The sequence below is a fragment of the Rosa rugosa genome, chromosome 5 (assembly GCF_958449725.1).
Source record: "Rosa rugosa chromosome 5, drRosRugo1.1, whole genome shotgun sequence".
NCBI lineage: Eukaryota > Viridiplantae > Streptophyta > Magnoliopsida > Rosales > Rosaceae > Rosa > Rosa rugosa.
Window position 1 is genome coordinate 47,602,481 of NC_084824.1, and position 12,691 is coordinate 47,615,171.

The 12,691-nt window shown below is 36.4% G+C and overlaps 1 protein-coding gene and 1 long non-coding RNA gene across 2 annotated transcripts; one reads left to right on the forward strand and one right to left on the reverse strand.

Annotated features, from left to right (window-relative positions):
- Positions 1 to 2,068: 2,068 nt before the first annotated feature.
- On the reverse strand, positions 2,069 to 4,098 carry LOC133710652 (uncharacterized). Its single transcript, XM_062136789.1, has 4 exons — positions 3,493 to 4,098; positions 2,971 to 3,057; positions 2,562 to 2,645; positions 2,069 to 2,399 (listed from the first exon to the last, which is right to left on the reverse strand). The coding sequence occupies exons 1-4, from the start codon at positions 3,979 to 3,981 to the stop codon at positions 2,301 to 2,303; spliced, it is 759 nt and encodes a 252-aa protein (XP_061992773.1). The 5' UTR covers positions 3,982 to 4,098; the 3' UTR covers positions 2,069 to 2,300.
- Positions 4,099 to 10,940: 6,842 nt separating this feature from the next.
- Positions 10,941 to 11,932, forward strand: LOC133708185 (uncharacterized). The gene is made up of 4 exons (XR_009845650.1): positions 10,941 to 11,060; positions 11,146 to 11,194; positions 11,711 to 11,782; positions 11,867 to 11,932. It is a non-coding gene; the product is annotated as an uncharacterized LOC133708185 (long non-coding RNA).
- Positions 11,933 to 12,691: the final 759 nt, after the last annotated feature.

Consider the following 12,691-nt stretch of genomic DNA (forward strand, 5'->3'; position numbering starts at 1 on the left):
TGAAGCTAGCTGATATTTTGCAGGTTAAATGTGTGAAAGAGCATGATCGGTATCTTGGTTTGCCTCTGAGAGTGGGCAGATCCAAAACAGCAATTTTTGCTTACATTAAAGAGAAGTTGTCAAAGAAGTTGATTAGTTGGAAGTCTAAAATTCTGAGCTCTGCAAGCAAGGAGACTCTGATTAAAGTTGTTGCCCAAACAATGCCATTATATGCCATGAACTGTTATCTACTACCGAAGGGTCTCTGTGATGACATTCACCAACTCTGTGCCTCCTTTTTTTTTGGGCGATACTGAGGAGAAAAAGAAGATTCATTGGCGGAGTTGGGAAAGACTGTGTCTCACAAAACATGAAGGAGGTATGGGCTTTAAAGATATTTATGCATATAATTTAGCTATGTTAGAAAAACAGGGATGGAGATTAATATCTAACCCTAATTCTCTCATTGCTAAATTATACAATGCTCGCTACTATCCAAATGACTCCTTTTGGGAGGCTGAATTAGGGGATGCTCCTTCATTTTCATGGAGGAGTATACTACAGGGTGGACCTGTATTACATGCGGGGATACACTGGCGTGTAGGAGATGGTTGTGATATAAATATATGGATGGATAAGTGGATTCCCAACTGTGCACAGTATTTAATTCACAAACCACCACATGTACACTGTACTTTGAAACAGGTCTCGGACCTAATTAATGTTGGCAGCAGGTCTTGGAAGGAAGATGTGATCAGAAGTGTCTTTCCTTCTGATATTGCAGACAAAATATTATGCATTCCCTTAAGCATGAGAACTATGGGAGACCGGGTATTTTGGAAACCAGAGAAAAAAGGCTTCTACTCGGTTAAAACGGCGTACTGGATAGCCCGAGAGAAGGTGCTTGGCCATGTACTCTCAACCACATCTCAGGGTGACCCTTTTCTTCCTCTCTGGAAGCGTCTTTGGCAAGCAAACATCCCTGGGAAAGTGCAAATCTGTTTATGGAGTGCCTGCAATGATTTACTTCCTACCAAGGCAACCTTACTTCGGAAAGGATACACAGGAGACACGGATTGTTTGCTTTGCCCAGCCAGGTTTGAAGATAGAGCTAGCTCACATCTTCTATAAGTGCCCAACTGCTCAAACTATACTTTTAGCACCTCCTTTTAATCTGCAACCAAGCTTACTTCCAAGCATCGATTTCAAAGAATGGATGCTAGACCATGCTCTCAATCTTAGGCCTGATACTTTTGACAAGCTTCTCATGGTCATTTGGGCCCTTTGGAAGAACATAAATATAAATTTTGGCTCGGAACTTGTCAATCTCCAAATGATATTGTGTTCGGCACTTTGTCATGGCTGGATGAGTTTCGAAAGGCTTGGAGTGCCAAGCACAAACCAAGTGAAAAACCAAGAAGAAAATGGAAGCCTGATGCTCAAGGTAAATGGAAACTCAATATCGATGGCAGTTTTCTCCCTAACCAAACAAGAGGCAGACTGGGAGGTGTACTGCGTGATGCTCAAGGCTCTTTCAAGGCAGCTTTTGCCATGCCAGTCCAACATGTTGCGGGGGCTAAGCAAGTGGAACTACTTGCGCTCAAAACAGGTATAGAGCTGCTTTAGGCCTTTCCCAACCAACCTGTCGTTATTGAAACAGATTGTCTCGAGGCAACTACCGACTTGGCTAATCCCAGATATGATATGCTGGAGTATGCTGGAATCCTTGATGATATCACACTAGCTTTACAAGCCAAACCGGAAGTGCAAATCAACTTTGCCCCTAGATCATGCAATATGGTGGCCCATCGCCTAACCAGTCTAGCTTTTGAAGACCATTATAGTTCAATCTAGAAGGACATTCCACCAGATTGTATTCTTGATGTTCTCATCACCGACTGTAACATGAGTTGCTAATTGCCATCAATAAAGATAATTCAGTTATTCAAAAAAAAAAAATGCAATTACCTTAGGAATAAGCATTAGTAACAAAGTAACCATGACAATGTTAGAGGTATAGAAAAAACTCATCCTAACATATTCAGAAAGTATCCAAGACCACCCTCTACGGGTTAGCCGTTGCCAGAAGGGAAGAAAAGAGAGAGCTCTCGCTCTAGCTCACATTTTTTTATTCAAAAATATATGTTTATATTAAGTTACACAAGAAATAGCAAAGCACAACATACACCACCAAGTAATTTCAGTAGTCATTCACAATATTTCTCCACCATAACCACTGCCATGAAGATTGGTCTTTATTCTTCCCTCCACGCCTGAAGCATATATTAATACAAATTATAGATGCATTTGCTAGCGATCAATCACATAATGCTGCAGGAACCGGACTCATCGGCAGCAGCAGCAGCATCTCCAATGCTAACTTGGGACTTGAGTGATTTTATTGCTTCAAATACTGCCCTCTGAAAGAATAATTATCACCATACCGAATTAGTAAAATAACCATTGCTTCATCTCACAACTAATGAATAACACAAGTGAGGACTTGTTACTCTGTTACAGTAACAAGACCATAGAAAAACAATTGAACAAAACAGGCTGCAAATTAAGGTTAGAAAACTTACCCTTTTAGACCCAGATTGGCTAACTTGATTAGACTCAGCATCGAACTCAGACTCAGACTCAGAATCGCTCTTAGGAGAGCTTGGCTACATAAACAAATAGATTCGCTGTTATGATTACTCAAAGCAAAATTGTTGTATTAGAAATGAAAGGGAAGACTTGCTATTTTATACTAATAAGTACAAGACATTGATGCATTCGATCAACAACAAAATGCACATAGGATATATATCACAGCAGAATATTATCTTTTATCCAATACTAAACATTGCTTGTTGATCAATTTCAAATTTCTTCGCGGCTGTCACATGTTCAGAGCTAAAGCTAAAGTTGTGACACCTTCGGTGATAGTATATGCCTTATGAATAATTAGAAGTATAAATTGCTCGAGTAATAAGAAAGCAAACTTACCATTTCAGACGGCCCAGATCGACTAAATTGATTGGAAACAGTTTTAAATCCACGACTAATTAGTTGAGCAGATTCTGCAGCGTTTACCTGTAAAAAAGTTAATTAATTCACCGTGACGTACGATTGATTACTAACATTACTAATAAATTAAGGGGTTGTCTAGAGTACTTGGATGTTTATCATACACTCATTTACATCTAATTGAACCAAAATTACAATTTAGTTTAACCAAATTTACAATATTAACAACAAAGTTATCACATTTGTTTTACACATTTACATATAATTGAACCAAGTTACTACATCGACAACAATTTGTTCATAAACTTGTAAAAATATCGTAGATGGAGTAATTACCTGTAACAGAACTAAAATTACCCAAAAAATAACTCTATTTACCACAATGACAACAAAATTGTTGTCAGATCTGTAAATGAGTGTATCACATACATACAGGTACCGTAGAATTTCCCATAAATTAATATGATTTTCTATTTCTGATATAAATTGTTCATATGTTACCTCATGATGATCATCTTCCGTTGGTGTTGTGGATTCACAAGCAGCCTTGGAACGCAGCAAGACGTAATTATCCAAAAAGCTGGCATGGTTGTGATCATACTTTCCATCGCGGTAGCAGGAGGTGCAGAGATCGAACGTTGCAGCTTCGTTGTTATGGAAACACTCAACGCAAGTAAAATACAGTCCGTTGAGAAAAGGGGAGGCCTTACATCCATGGCCGTCACAGAAAACCCCTCTCCCACTCTCCACGAGGTAGTAAAGAGTGATGAATTCGTTGAAATCCAACTTGCCGTCTCCGGTTTTGTCCAGCAACTTGAAGCAGCGCTTGATCTCGGAGCTGCCCAAACTCTGGCTGAACTCCTTGATGCTTATTGTGCCATTATCATTAGAATCCATTTCTTTAAATTTTTCAGATGCCTTCTGCTTTAGCTCATCTGATAAGTTCTGGTAATAAGCTAAAGCAGCGTTGTGTATTTCTTGCATGTCCATTTCTCACTCCTTATTTCTTTCTGTTCCTTTCGCGCTCTATAAATACAACACTAAAAAAATTTTGTCTACTGTAGAAGGCTTCTCTTAGAGTTCCGATTTCTGTAACCTGTAGGGTTAGTGTTCAACCCTACTGATATAATAGACAACTAGGTGGTACAATTTATAATGATGTTAACTATCAAACACGGTCTAAAGACTTTTTAACTATCAAATGCAAACCACTGCAAGTGGCCTAGTGGTTCTTGCCTAGTTGGGTGTGCTCCCCAACCTAGGTTCGAACCCCGAAGCTGTCAAAGTGGTCAGGCACTGTGCTGCAATGCACAGTTGGAGCATTTCACATGCGCCGAAGAGGTTTATCTTGGGCCTAGGAAGCCTTTGGGTTCCTCTTGACAAAGTCAAAAAAAAAAAAAAAAAAAAAAAACTATCAAACGCACACCGTATTGTATAAAATGGCTAACCCCCATTTTAGTAATCGAGACTGATAAAATCGAAATCGGAAATTACTGAAAATGTTGATTTGATTTTAGTAAATACCGAATCTACTGATTATCTAAATATTAGCTTTATATACTATAGTTTTCAATACACATACATGTATATTAAGAAATAAAAATAAAAATTTTCATGAAACATTACTACATTAATAGTACATACATTTTAAGTAACCTGGTAAAAGATAGTTAAATAACTTAGTTTTATCGAAAATAGCTAAAACTTGATATCATATGTACAAAAGAAAGCTATAATAAGTAGATGAATACAGAGTTTACGACTATAAAATTAGAAAACCTAGTATTGTTTCTTCTAATCTATATCACAAAGAATTAGTTGTTCTAAAGTTGGTAATACCAAAAAGCGAAATACCTAATTTAGTAGATATGAATAGAGGCCGAAAATGTTGGTTGATAATTGGTAACTCAATTTTGAAACCAAAAACTTTGGTTTTGAAGTTGGTAATACTTATAATCGATTCGAACTGACTGAGTGACAGCTCTAATTCTGATATGTTAAACCCTTAATGGAAAGAGATGGATGTAAAGACTAATTAATAAAAGACTTCATCCTCAGAGTCTTGAGATCCAGAGAGAGAGAGAGAGATCACGCCATCCTTTAAAAAAGAAAGATAAACAAAAGGCTAAAATTTGAGATTAAAAAACGCTAATCCTAGTTTTGCCCAAAGACCAAGACTAATAATATTAGCCACTAACAAAAACTTGTATTGTTGACTAAAAAAAAAAAAAAAAACACGTTTGTCTGCCAAAAATATTCTCTCTTCTCTCCCCAAATTCTAGAGCAACATGATATAGGTCTTGATTATATATTAATATATCAATGCATTATCTTCGATGTGGTAGACTAACTTTTTCATGATGTATTAGCTTCTAGACTAGTACAACTCCATGTCCATCAGTAAGTTTGGTATTCTATGCATTTGCATATATGTGGAACGAAACTTGTACTATAGATGCGTGTATGCCGTGCACGCATTGCTTTAACGGGTGTCTCAACCCCTGTAATGAACAGTAGAAATCCCTACAATACTCACACACCGACAGATCAATGCGTGCATGGCATGCATCCATGTATAGTAGACATTCTGTTTGTGGAAAGCTAGCCTACAACTGTTTTTATAAATGATCAGAGAGTAAATTAGCGATACATTAAAATAATGTAGACTTTCCATCTAAAAGTTTGTCACCGATAGAAATTGATCGCTTGGTGAACCTCCCATATATTTACAATCTAGCTAACATGTTCATTGTTAGATTTTCTCTATCAACGTTCAGCCTAAAATTAATCAAATAAGTTACTCATTGGATGAATTTAAAATATTCAAGAGAAAAAGTCTTGAATGTTCAAACTACCTGATACATATAAAAGAATTGATATGTTAAAGCGAGATGAATCTTATATTTTTAAGGGGAAATCGTCAGTGTATTAATAAGCGAAATTACACAGAATGACCAACACAATGTATAAGATGCAAGAATCCTAAAAGCTAATCAAACTAATTAAATATCATTTTTTTTTTAAATGTGTTTTTTAGGTCCAAAATAGTTTTTAATTGTTTCTCCTTCAACTCGTCTGCCTTTCTTATCGTTTTCGATTATGACTTTCATTCTTTCAAATTTATTCTAATAAGAAAAAAATCAAATCAATAAGTATGCGTGTGACTACGTCCTTCAGGTTGATTCCATTTCCATGTTTCAGGACTTAATAATGGATAGTGCCATTAAAAAATAAAATGAATGAAAGCAGACAGCTCAACATGCAAGAGCAGCCTAACAAAGTAATAAGCTTCTTCAATCACCAAACACAGTCTTTCTTGCTGTTTTTATTTTTAATTTTCTTATACTATAGTAGCCTCCATTGACCCAGACAAGTCGTTATCTGGATGGTCGACTTTGTTATTTTCTATATTATTGTCTTTATAAATTTACTAAAATGCTGTTCGTCAGCAGTGTCAGGTTAAACTTTGATCGACATTATTTAAGACTTGGACGTTGTTTTCTTAATTATAAGTCTTCGTAAATAATTGCAAGCTGGTATAGGGTTCATGGTTTTAACAAACTTTCTCCCATGGCAACACGCACCATTTGAATATAAGGTTAATTTTAGGTATTACGTAACCTAATGTGCGTCACCTGACACTTGATTATTACCAATTATTAGTCCTACGGTCCTACCTAAAGCTAAAAGCCTTAAAAAAAAAAAGTTGTCTGAAAAAGCTTAATTATTAGTCCTGTTTTTGTTTTTTTGTCTGAAAAAACTTAATTATTAGTCCTGCCTAAAGCTAAAAGCTTCTCTCTTTTTTTTTGTCTGAAAAAGCTTAATTATTAGCCCTGCCTAAAGCTAAAAGCTTTTAATTAAGGATGTTTCTATTCTATCCAAAATCAGTATTTAGACCTCTCTACTTATTAGACTTCCAAATTACTTTTTCAAATACACAAAATGCTAACTACACCTCTCTAATCTCCCTAAAATACCCTTAGCTTAAAGCCTCAAACCCAAAATTAGAATTCTCTCCCTACCAATTTTTCCTTAGCAAAAGAATTGGGCTAGAACATCACTGAAAGGGCAAGGCAAACGAAAGAGTCTGAAAGAGCTAAACTAAAACATGGAGTAAACGATCAAGAATGATAATCAATATTTTCTGTTTTTGAATTTTAGAAGGATAATCACCATATAAGCCAAGAATTTTAGAATTGCCTTGTAGCAGCTTGTGCTTTTCCAACAATATGAGCTTGGAAGTTATCAAAGATGTCAATCTTGATCATTGATAACGTCATTAACTTATTGAAGCAAATAAAAATATACAAAAAAAAAAAGGGTTGAAGATGAAAACTTCTAACACTACTACTAAACTTCTTTGAGCTTCATAGGGGAAAAAAAAAACTAAAGTTCTTTGCTCAGATTGAAAAAGTCTAGAAAAATAGAATCTTGCAAATTCATACGTATATGAAAGCTTGGAAAGAAGATTTGGTTCCCAATTACTAAACCATTAGTTTCTTTCATTTGCTGCACAAATTAGGGTTTAAGGTTGAAAGAGAAGGAAAAAGAAATTATAAGTTGTTATACTTCTGAAAATTATAAAAGAAACTTTGATTCAAATCAATTGTTGAACATAATTGAGGTACCATTTGGCATGAGGGATTGATTTGAGGTGAAGCTGGTTTGAAGATAAAAATGATACAACTTAATTGAATGGGTTTGATGATCAGGAAGAGTTTTTTTTTTTTTTTTTTGTTCTTATGGTTTGTGACTTTATTGGTAATTTTAATAGAGTTGATAAAGTCAACTATTATTAAATAAAATTTGGAGGCTCAAATAGAAATTTTGGAGGTATGAATAGAAGCCCTCTTTAATTAATTCATGTATCCCGTACGTACATGATAACAGAAACATATGTAAGTAGGAGAGAAAAAACTCTCTCATCATTTACAGTTTCCAAGCTAAAATAAAACCCTGTCATCGAAAAAAAAAAAACTAAACTAAAACCCTAACTTTAATTTCATCTTTTTGAGTTCATTTCTATGAAAACCATCAATTCCATCACTTCTAGTTTCGTCGCTTCCTTGGCTTTTGCCAAGGGTGGTGGTGCAGTTGACTTGACTAGGTTTGGAGGCGGCTCAACTCAAAAATTTCTAGAGAAAATTTAAAGAACAGTATATGAAGTATGGTCCGTTCTAAATTTTGGCGAATCAAATTTGTTAAAATCAAAACGGTACATCAAGTTAAAATTTCTACCCAATTTGGGTACATGCCGTTACAGGTTCCGTTAAGTTTATGTAATTATTCATTTGTTAAAGGGTAATATAATATTTTTACAGTTTCCTCTCTCTCTCTCTCTCTCTCTCTCTCTCTCTCTCTCTCTCTCTCTCTCTCTCTCTCTCTCTCTCTCTCTCTCTCTCTCTCTCTCTCTCTCTCTCTCTCTCTCTCTCTCTCTCAGACCCAGCCTCTTCCTCCATGCCACGACCACCGCATCTCCTCCACTTCCAAATCCACACCCACCAAACCAAACTCCCCTGTAATTTTCGTATTCAACAAATTTAACCCCCCAGATGAATTAGATTTCCCTTTTTTTTTTTTGGTCCCTCACTCCTTTTCCATTTATACCAATCACATCACAGCTTGTACCAATTTCCTCTTCTTCCCTTTCAAACCCTACCAAGAATTGAAGAAAATTAATTACAGGGTATAATGGCGATGAGAGGGAGCAAATCAGAGAATGTCAAGAGGATTTTCTACCAATTTGACGTCAACCATGTCGGAGGGCTTAAAGGGAGGAAATGGTCGCGCTTGTGGTGGCTATAGGCCAAGTTCAGCGACGAGCAGATCAATGCCATTTTGGATGAGGTGTTTTGGACCTACGGTGATTTCATCGACGACGACAAGGGGCTGACGTATGAGGGGATGCTGCGGATGTATAATGACGGAGTCGGCGACGTAGGTCCGATGGTCGTTGTCGGAGACCCGGATGGCCAGTCTGATGGTCTCGATTGGGATCGGGTTTGGGGGAATGTTAGAGAACTGGGTGAGGGAGGATTGACTCGTGTTGGGGAAGTGGGTGGCTTTGCAGGCGAGTTGGATTTGAGTAACGGCGGTGGTGGTGGAACGATGGCGGTGGCGGGCGGCGGAGGAGAGGGAGTGGAAGAGAGTAAGGGTGAGGAGGGAGAGGAAGACGAGGGAGGCCATAGAGATGAAGAGGAATTTGGAGGGTTTGGATAGGGAGGAACATGGTTTGGAGAGTGAGGTGAAGCTGGGTTTTATGGGTTTTCGGTGATGGGTGGTCATCGGAGGGAATGGGAATTCAGCTACGGTGGTTGGCTGCGGTCAATACGAGGGAGAAAGAGATGTGTGCTCAGTTTAGTTGTTGTTTTTTTTTTCCTATCATCCTTGAAAAGACTGATTTACCCTAAAAAATTTGACTGAAAACACATTAATTAACGGAGCATGTAACGGCATACACCAAAATTAGGTCGAGATTTGAAAGTCATGTACCGTTTTGATAGTTTCGAAAGTTGATTCACCAAAAGTTAGAACGGACCATACTTCATTACTGTTCTTGAAATTTTCCCAAATTTCTATCCTATTTGTTGGGCAAGCTTCTAACCTACACCAAGTTTGTAGCGGCTGATCTTCACTTTTACTTTCAATGAATTTGGGTGGTTGACAAACCATTTCATATCCAAAAGAAGCCAGGTGATCTATGTCTCATATCCTTTGAAAATGCCTTTTGTTTCGAGGAATACAGTCACCCTCTGGGGAGCAAGAACAAGACCCCTCATGCTTCAAGAAAGAAGATGGCTGCACCACTACGACTAACTTACCGACTGTTGGTGATGGTTCTATCATGAGGGCAAAAGCAAAATTTAATTTAATTAGTTTATTTTTTTATTTCAACTTTCTAGCATTGAGGAAGATCACTTGATTTTTGATTCTATGTTTTCCAATTGCACCACAATTGCATGCCTAGGCTTTTTGTAAACATCTAGTAACGAATTAGGGTGTCGGAATTGTTTTAATGTTAGAAAGTTTGCTTGAATAAGTGAGCTTAAGTGATTTCAGTTATCAGTATTTGTCAGGTTCGATTGCTTGTTTGGTCCTCAAGTCTATAGATTGAGCCTGAAAATCTAATGTATGTGTTGTTAGGGTTGTAAATGAGCCGAGTTGAAGCGAATATTAAGGTGATTAAGCTCGGCTCAATTGCTTTTTATCGAACTGGAGCCAGACTTAAGTTTGAAATTTTTATTTGGGTTAAATACTGTTTACTTCATGAAATTTTACCCAAAAAACACTTCAGTCCCTGTCCTTCTAATTTCACATGTTTACTCCCTGTAGTCTCAATTTTGGACCGATAGGCCCATTCCGTTACTCTTCGTCCAAAAACTCTGTGAAATAGCTGACGTGGCAATCTCTTCCACTCTCAAATGTCCATTATACCCTCACTTCTTTTTTTTATTTCCTTTCTTTTCTAGTTTTCTCTTCTTCTTCCATCTCTCTCTTTTTCAATTGGTCCATCTTCTCTCAGAAAAAGAGAGTTTGCCGTTGCCATATCACATCAAGAACTTGTTACCGAAGACTTATAAATCCAAATAAATGCTTAAAATTACTGTAGTCACAGATGTAACTACTCCATTTGTATAGAAGTCAATACAAGGTTGACTAATTTTGATATCCGAAAAAATCATGAGGAACACTTGTTTTTAGTCTGAAAAGTGTTTATTTTATTTTTTATTTTTATTTGTTTGTAATTGTTACTGATGATGCCATTGGATTCCAGATATTAGCTAAAAGTTCTACTCCATAATTTTAGTTGAAGTGGTACTGCATTAGATTCATATCTTATGAGTTATCATTTTTACTTCTACGTTTTTATTTTATTTCTCTTACAGACATGGTTTCTGTGCCTCTTATGTATGCTTTTATTGATATTCTTTGCAGGAAAATATTAGACGATGTGTGTGCATCATTTATGATCCATTGAAATCCAATCAGGGAGTCTTAGCACTGAAGGCATTGAAGCTTTCTGATTCATTCATGGAGCTCTACCGCAGTAACAATTTTACAGGGGAGAAGTATGAAAAATTTTTGTTCTGATGTTATTGTGTACAGTTATAATATTGGATGCAAATTCATTTGGTATTTGTTTTGGTGCAATAGGTTGAGGGAGAAAAACCTTTCATGGGTGGATATCTTTGAGGAAATACCTGTAAGTTCTATATCTTTGGAGTTTGGAGTAGCATAATACAGTCTTTCTTTCTTTCTTTCTTTCTCATGTTTTGCTCTCTATGTCATTCCTTTTTATTATCACCCATAGTTAACCAATGATTTATTGTATACATAGATGCTAGGGAAAATAAATCATAGTGAATTTGTTGATAGTGATACTATTCAGCTGTTCAAAAATGAGTCTCAGATGTTGCTAACGGTAATTCTTTCAAGTAACTTAAGATGGGATATCCTTTTGAAAAAAAAAAAAACCTATTCTGGGGCGCTGAAAATGTATACTATGACAGAATTTTAAAGGGTCGTCAAGATATTTTATTGACTGTTAGTTAAATGTTCTTCAATCCCTCCTAAAAATATGTTCTTCAATGAAAATTCTTGACTACCCATCATTTCCGGTAGCACGTGGTGACTTGTTTGGAGCCTCTTTTTTCTTTTTTGGTTTTGCTTGATATTTGTTTGAGGGTTTGTAAATGTTTATTTTGCTTGAACTTGACAGATCAAAGTTTCAAACTCTGCACTTATTAGTGCATTTATGACGGAGTTGGAAGCTGATACACCTGTTATCCAGGTTTATATGTGATCCTTTTATTGGAAATTCTACATGATTTTCAGATTATTTGAGTACTTATTTTATCAAGTGTTGCTGTTTCAGTGTGATTATGATCGTCTGCAATTATCAACTTGCCATTTCTAGAGAGGAAAATGGAATTTCTTATTGAGTGCATGGATGATTTGTCAATGGAACTGCAGAAGGTATATTTTCTCTTGACCTGAAATTGATGAGGTGCGCATTGAAGTGGCTGATTATATACAGAGTTTGGTGTAGGAGTACTTTTGACTACCAAGATGATTTTTGAGTAAGGCTAGTTTTTTGCTTTGTAGCAAATTTTGGTGTAGAACTTTTGTATATTGTTGCTCATATGCTGCTAGGCTAGCCTATGTAGGTTGTGGGGTTTTATTTTGTGAAATATGTTGAATTGGAGAATTTGGAAAGAAAATTAATGGAAAGCCCCAATTTTTGGATGATGAGTAATGCATTTCTTTTCCCAGCAGCAGCTACATGAAAACTTTGCACATCATTCTTGTCAAAATGAAGTGATGTATATGAAAGCATAACAAAACAGTAATGCCAAGGAAAACGAAGTCAGTTGAGAGATTAGAAATCGGTACCAAAATGAAAATCGATGTCTTATGATAATCAGTCTATCGAAATGTGTCTACAGAACCGATGTACTAAAAACCAGTGCATATCGATTTTTAAACTCGAAAATGTAATCTATTCTCAACGTACACATCACATGCCACAAAGTAAACCGATGTACCATTAAACCAAGAACATCGGTTGCAAAAAACAAAAACGATGTCTACAATGGAACAAAACATCGGTGTATGTGAAAGCAAGCGATGTATATAAAGCTATTGGACATCATTTTACGTAAATGGAAGCGATGTATATTAAGCCATTGGACATCGTTTT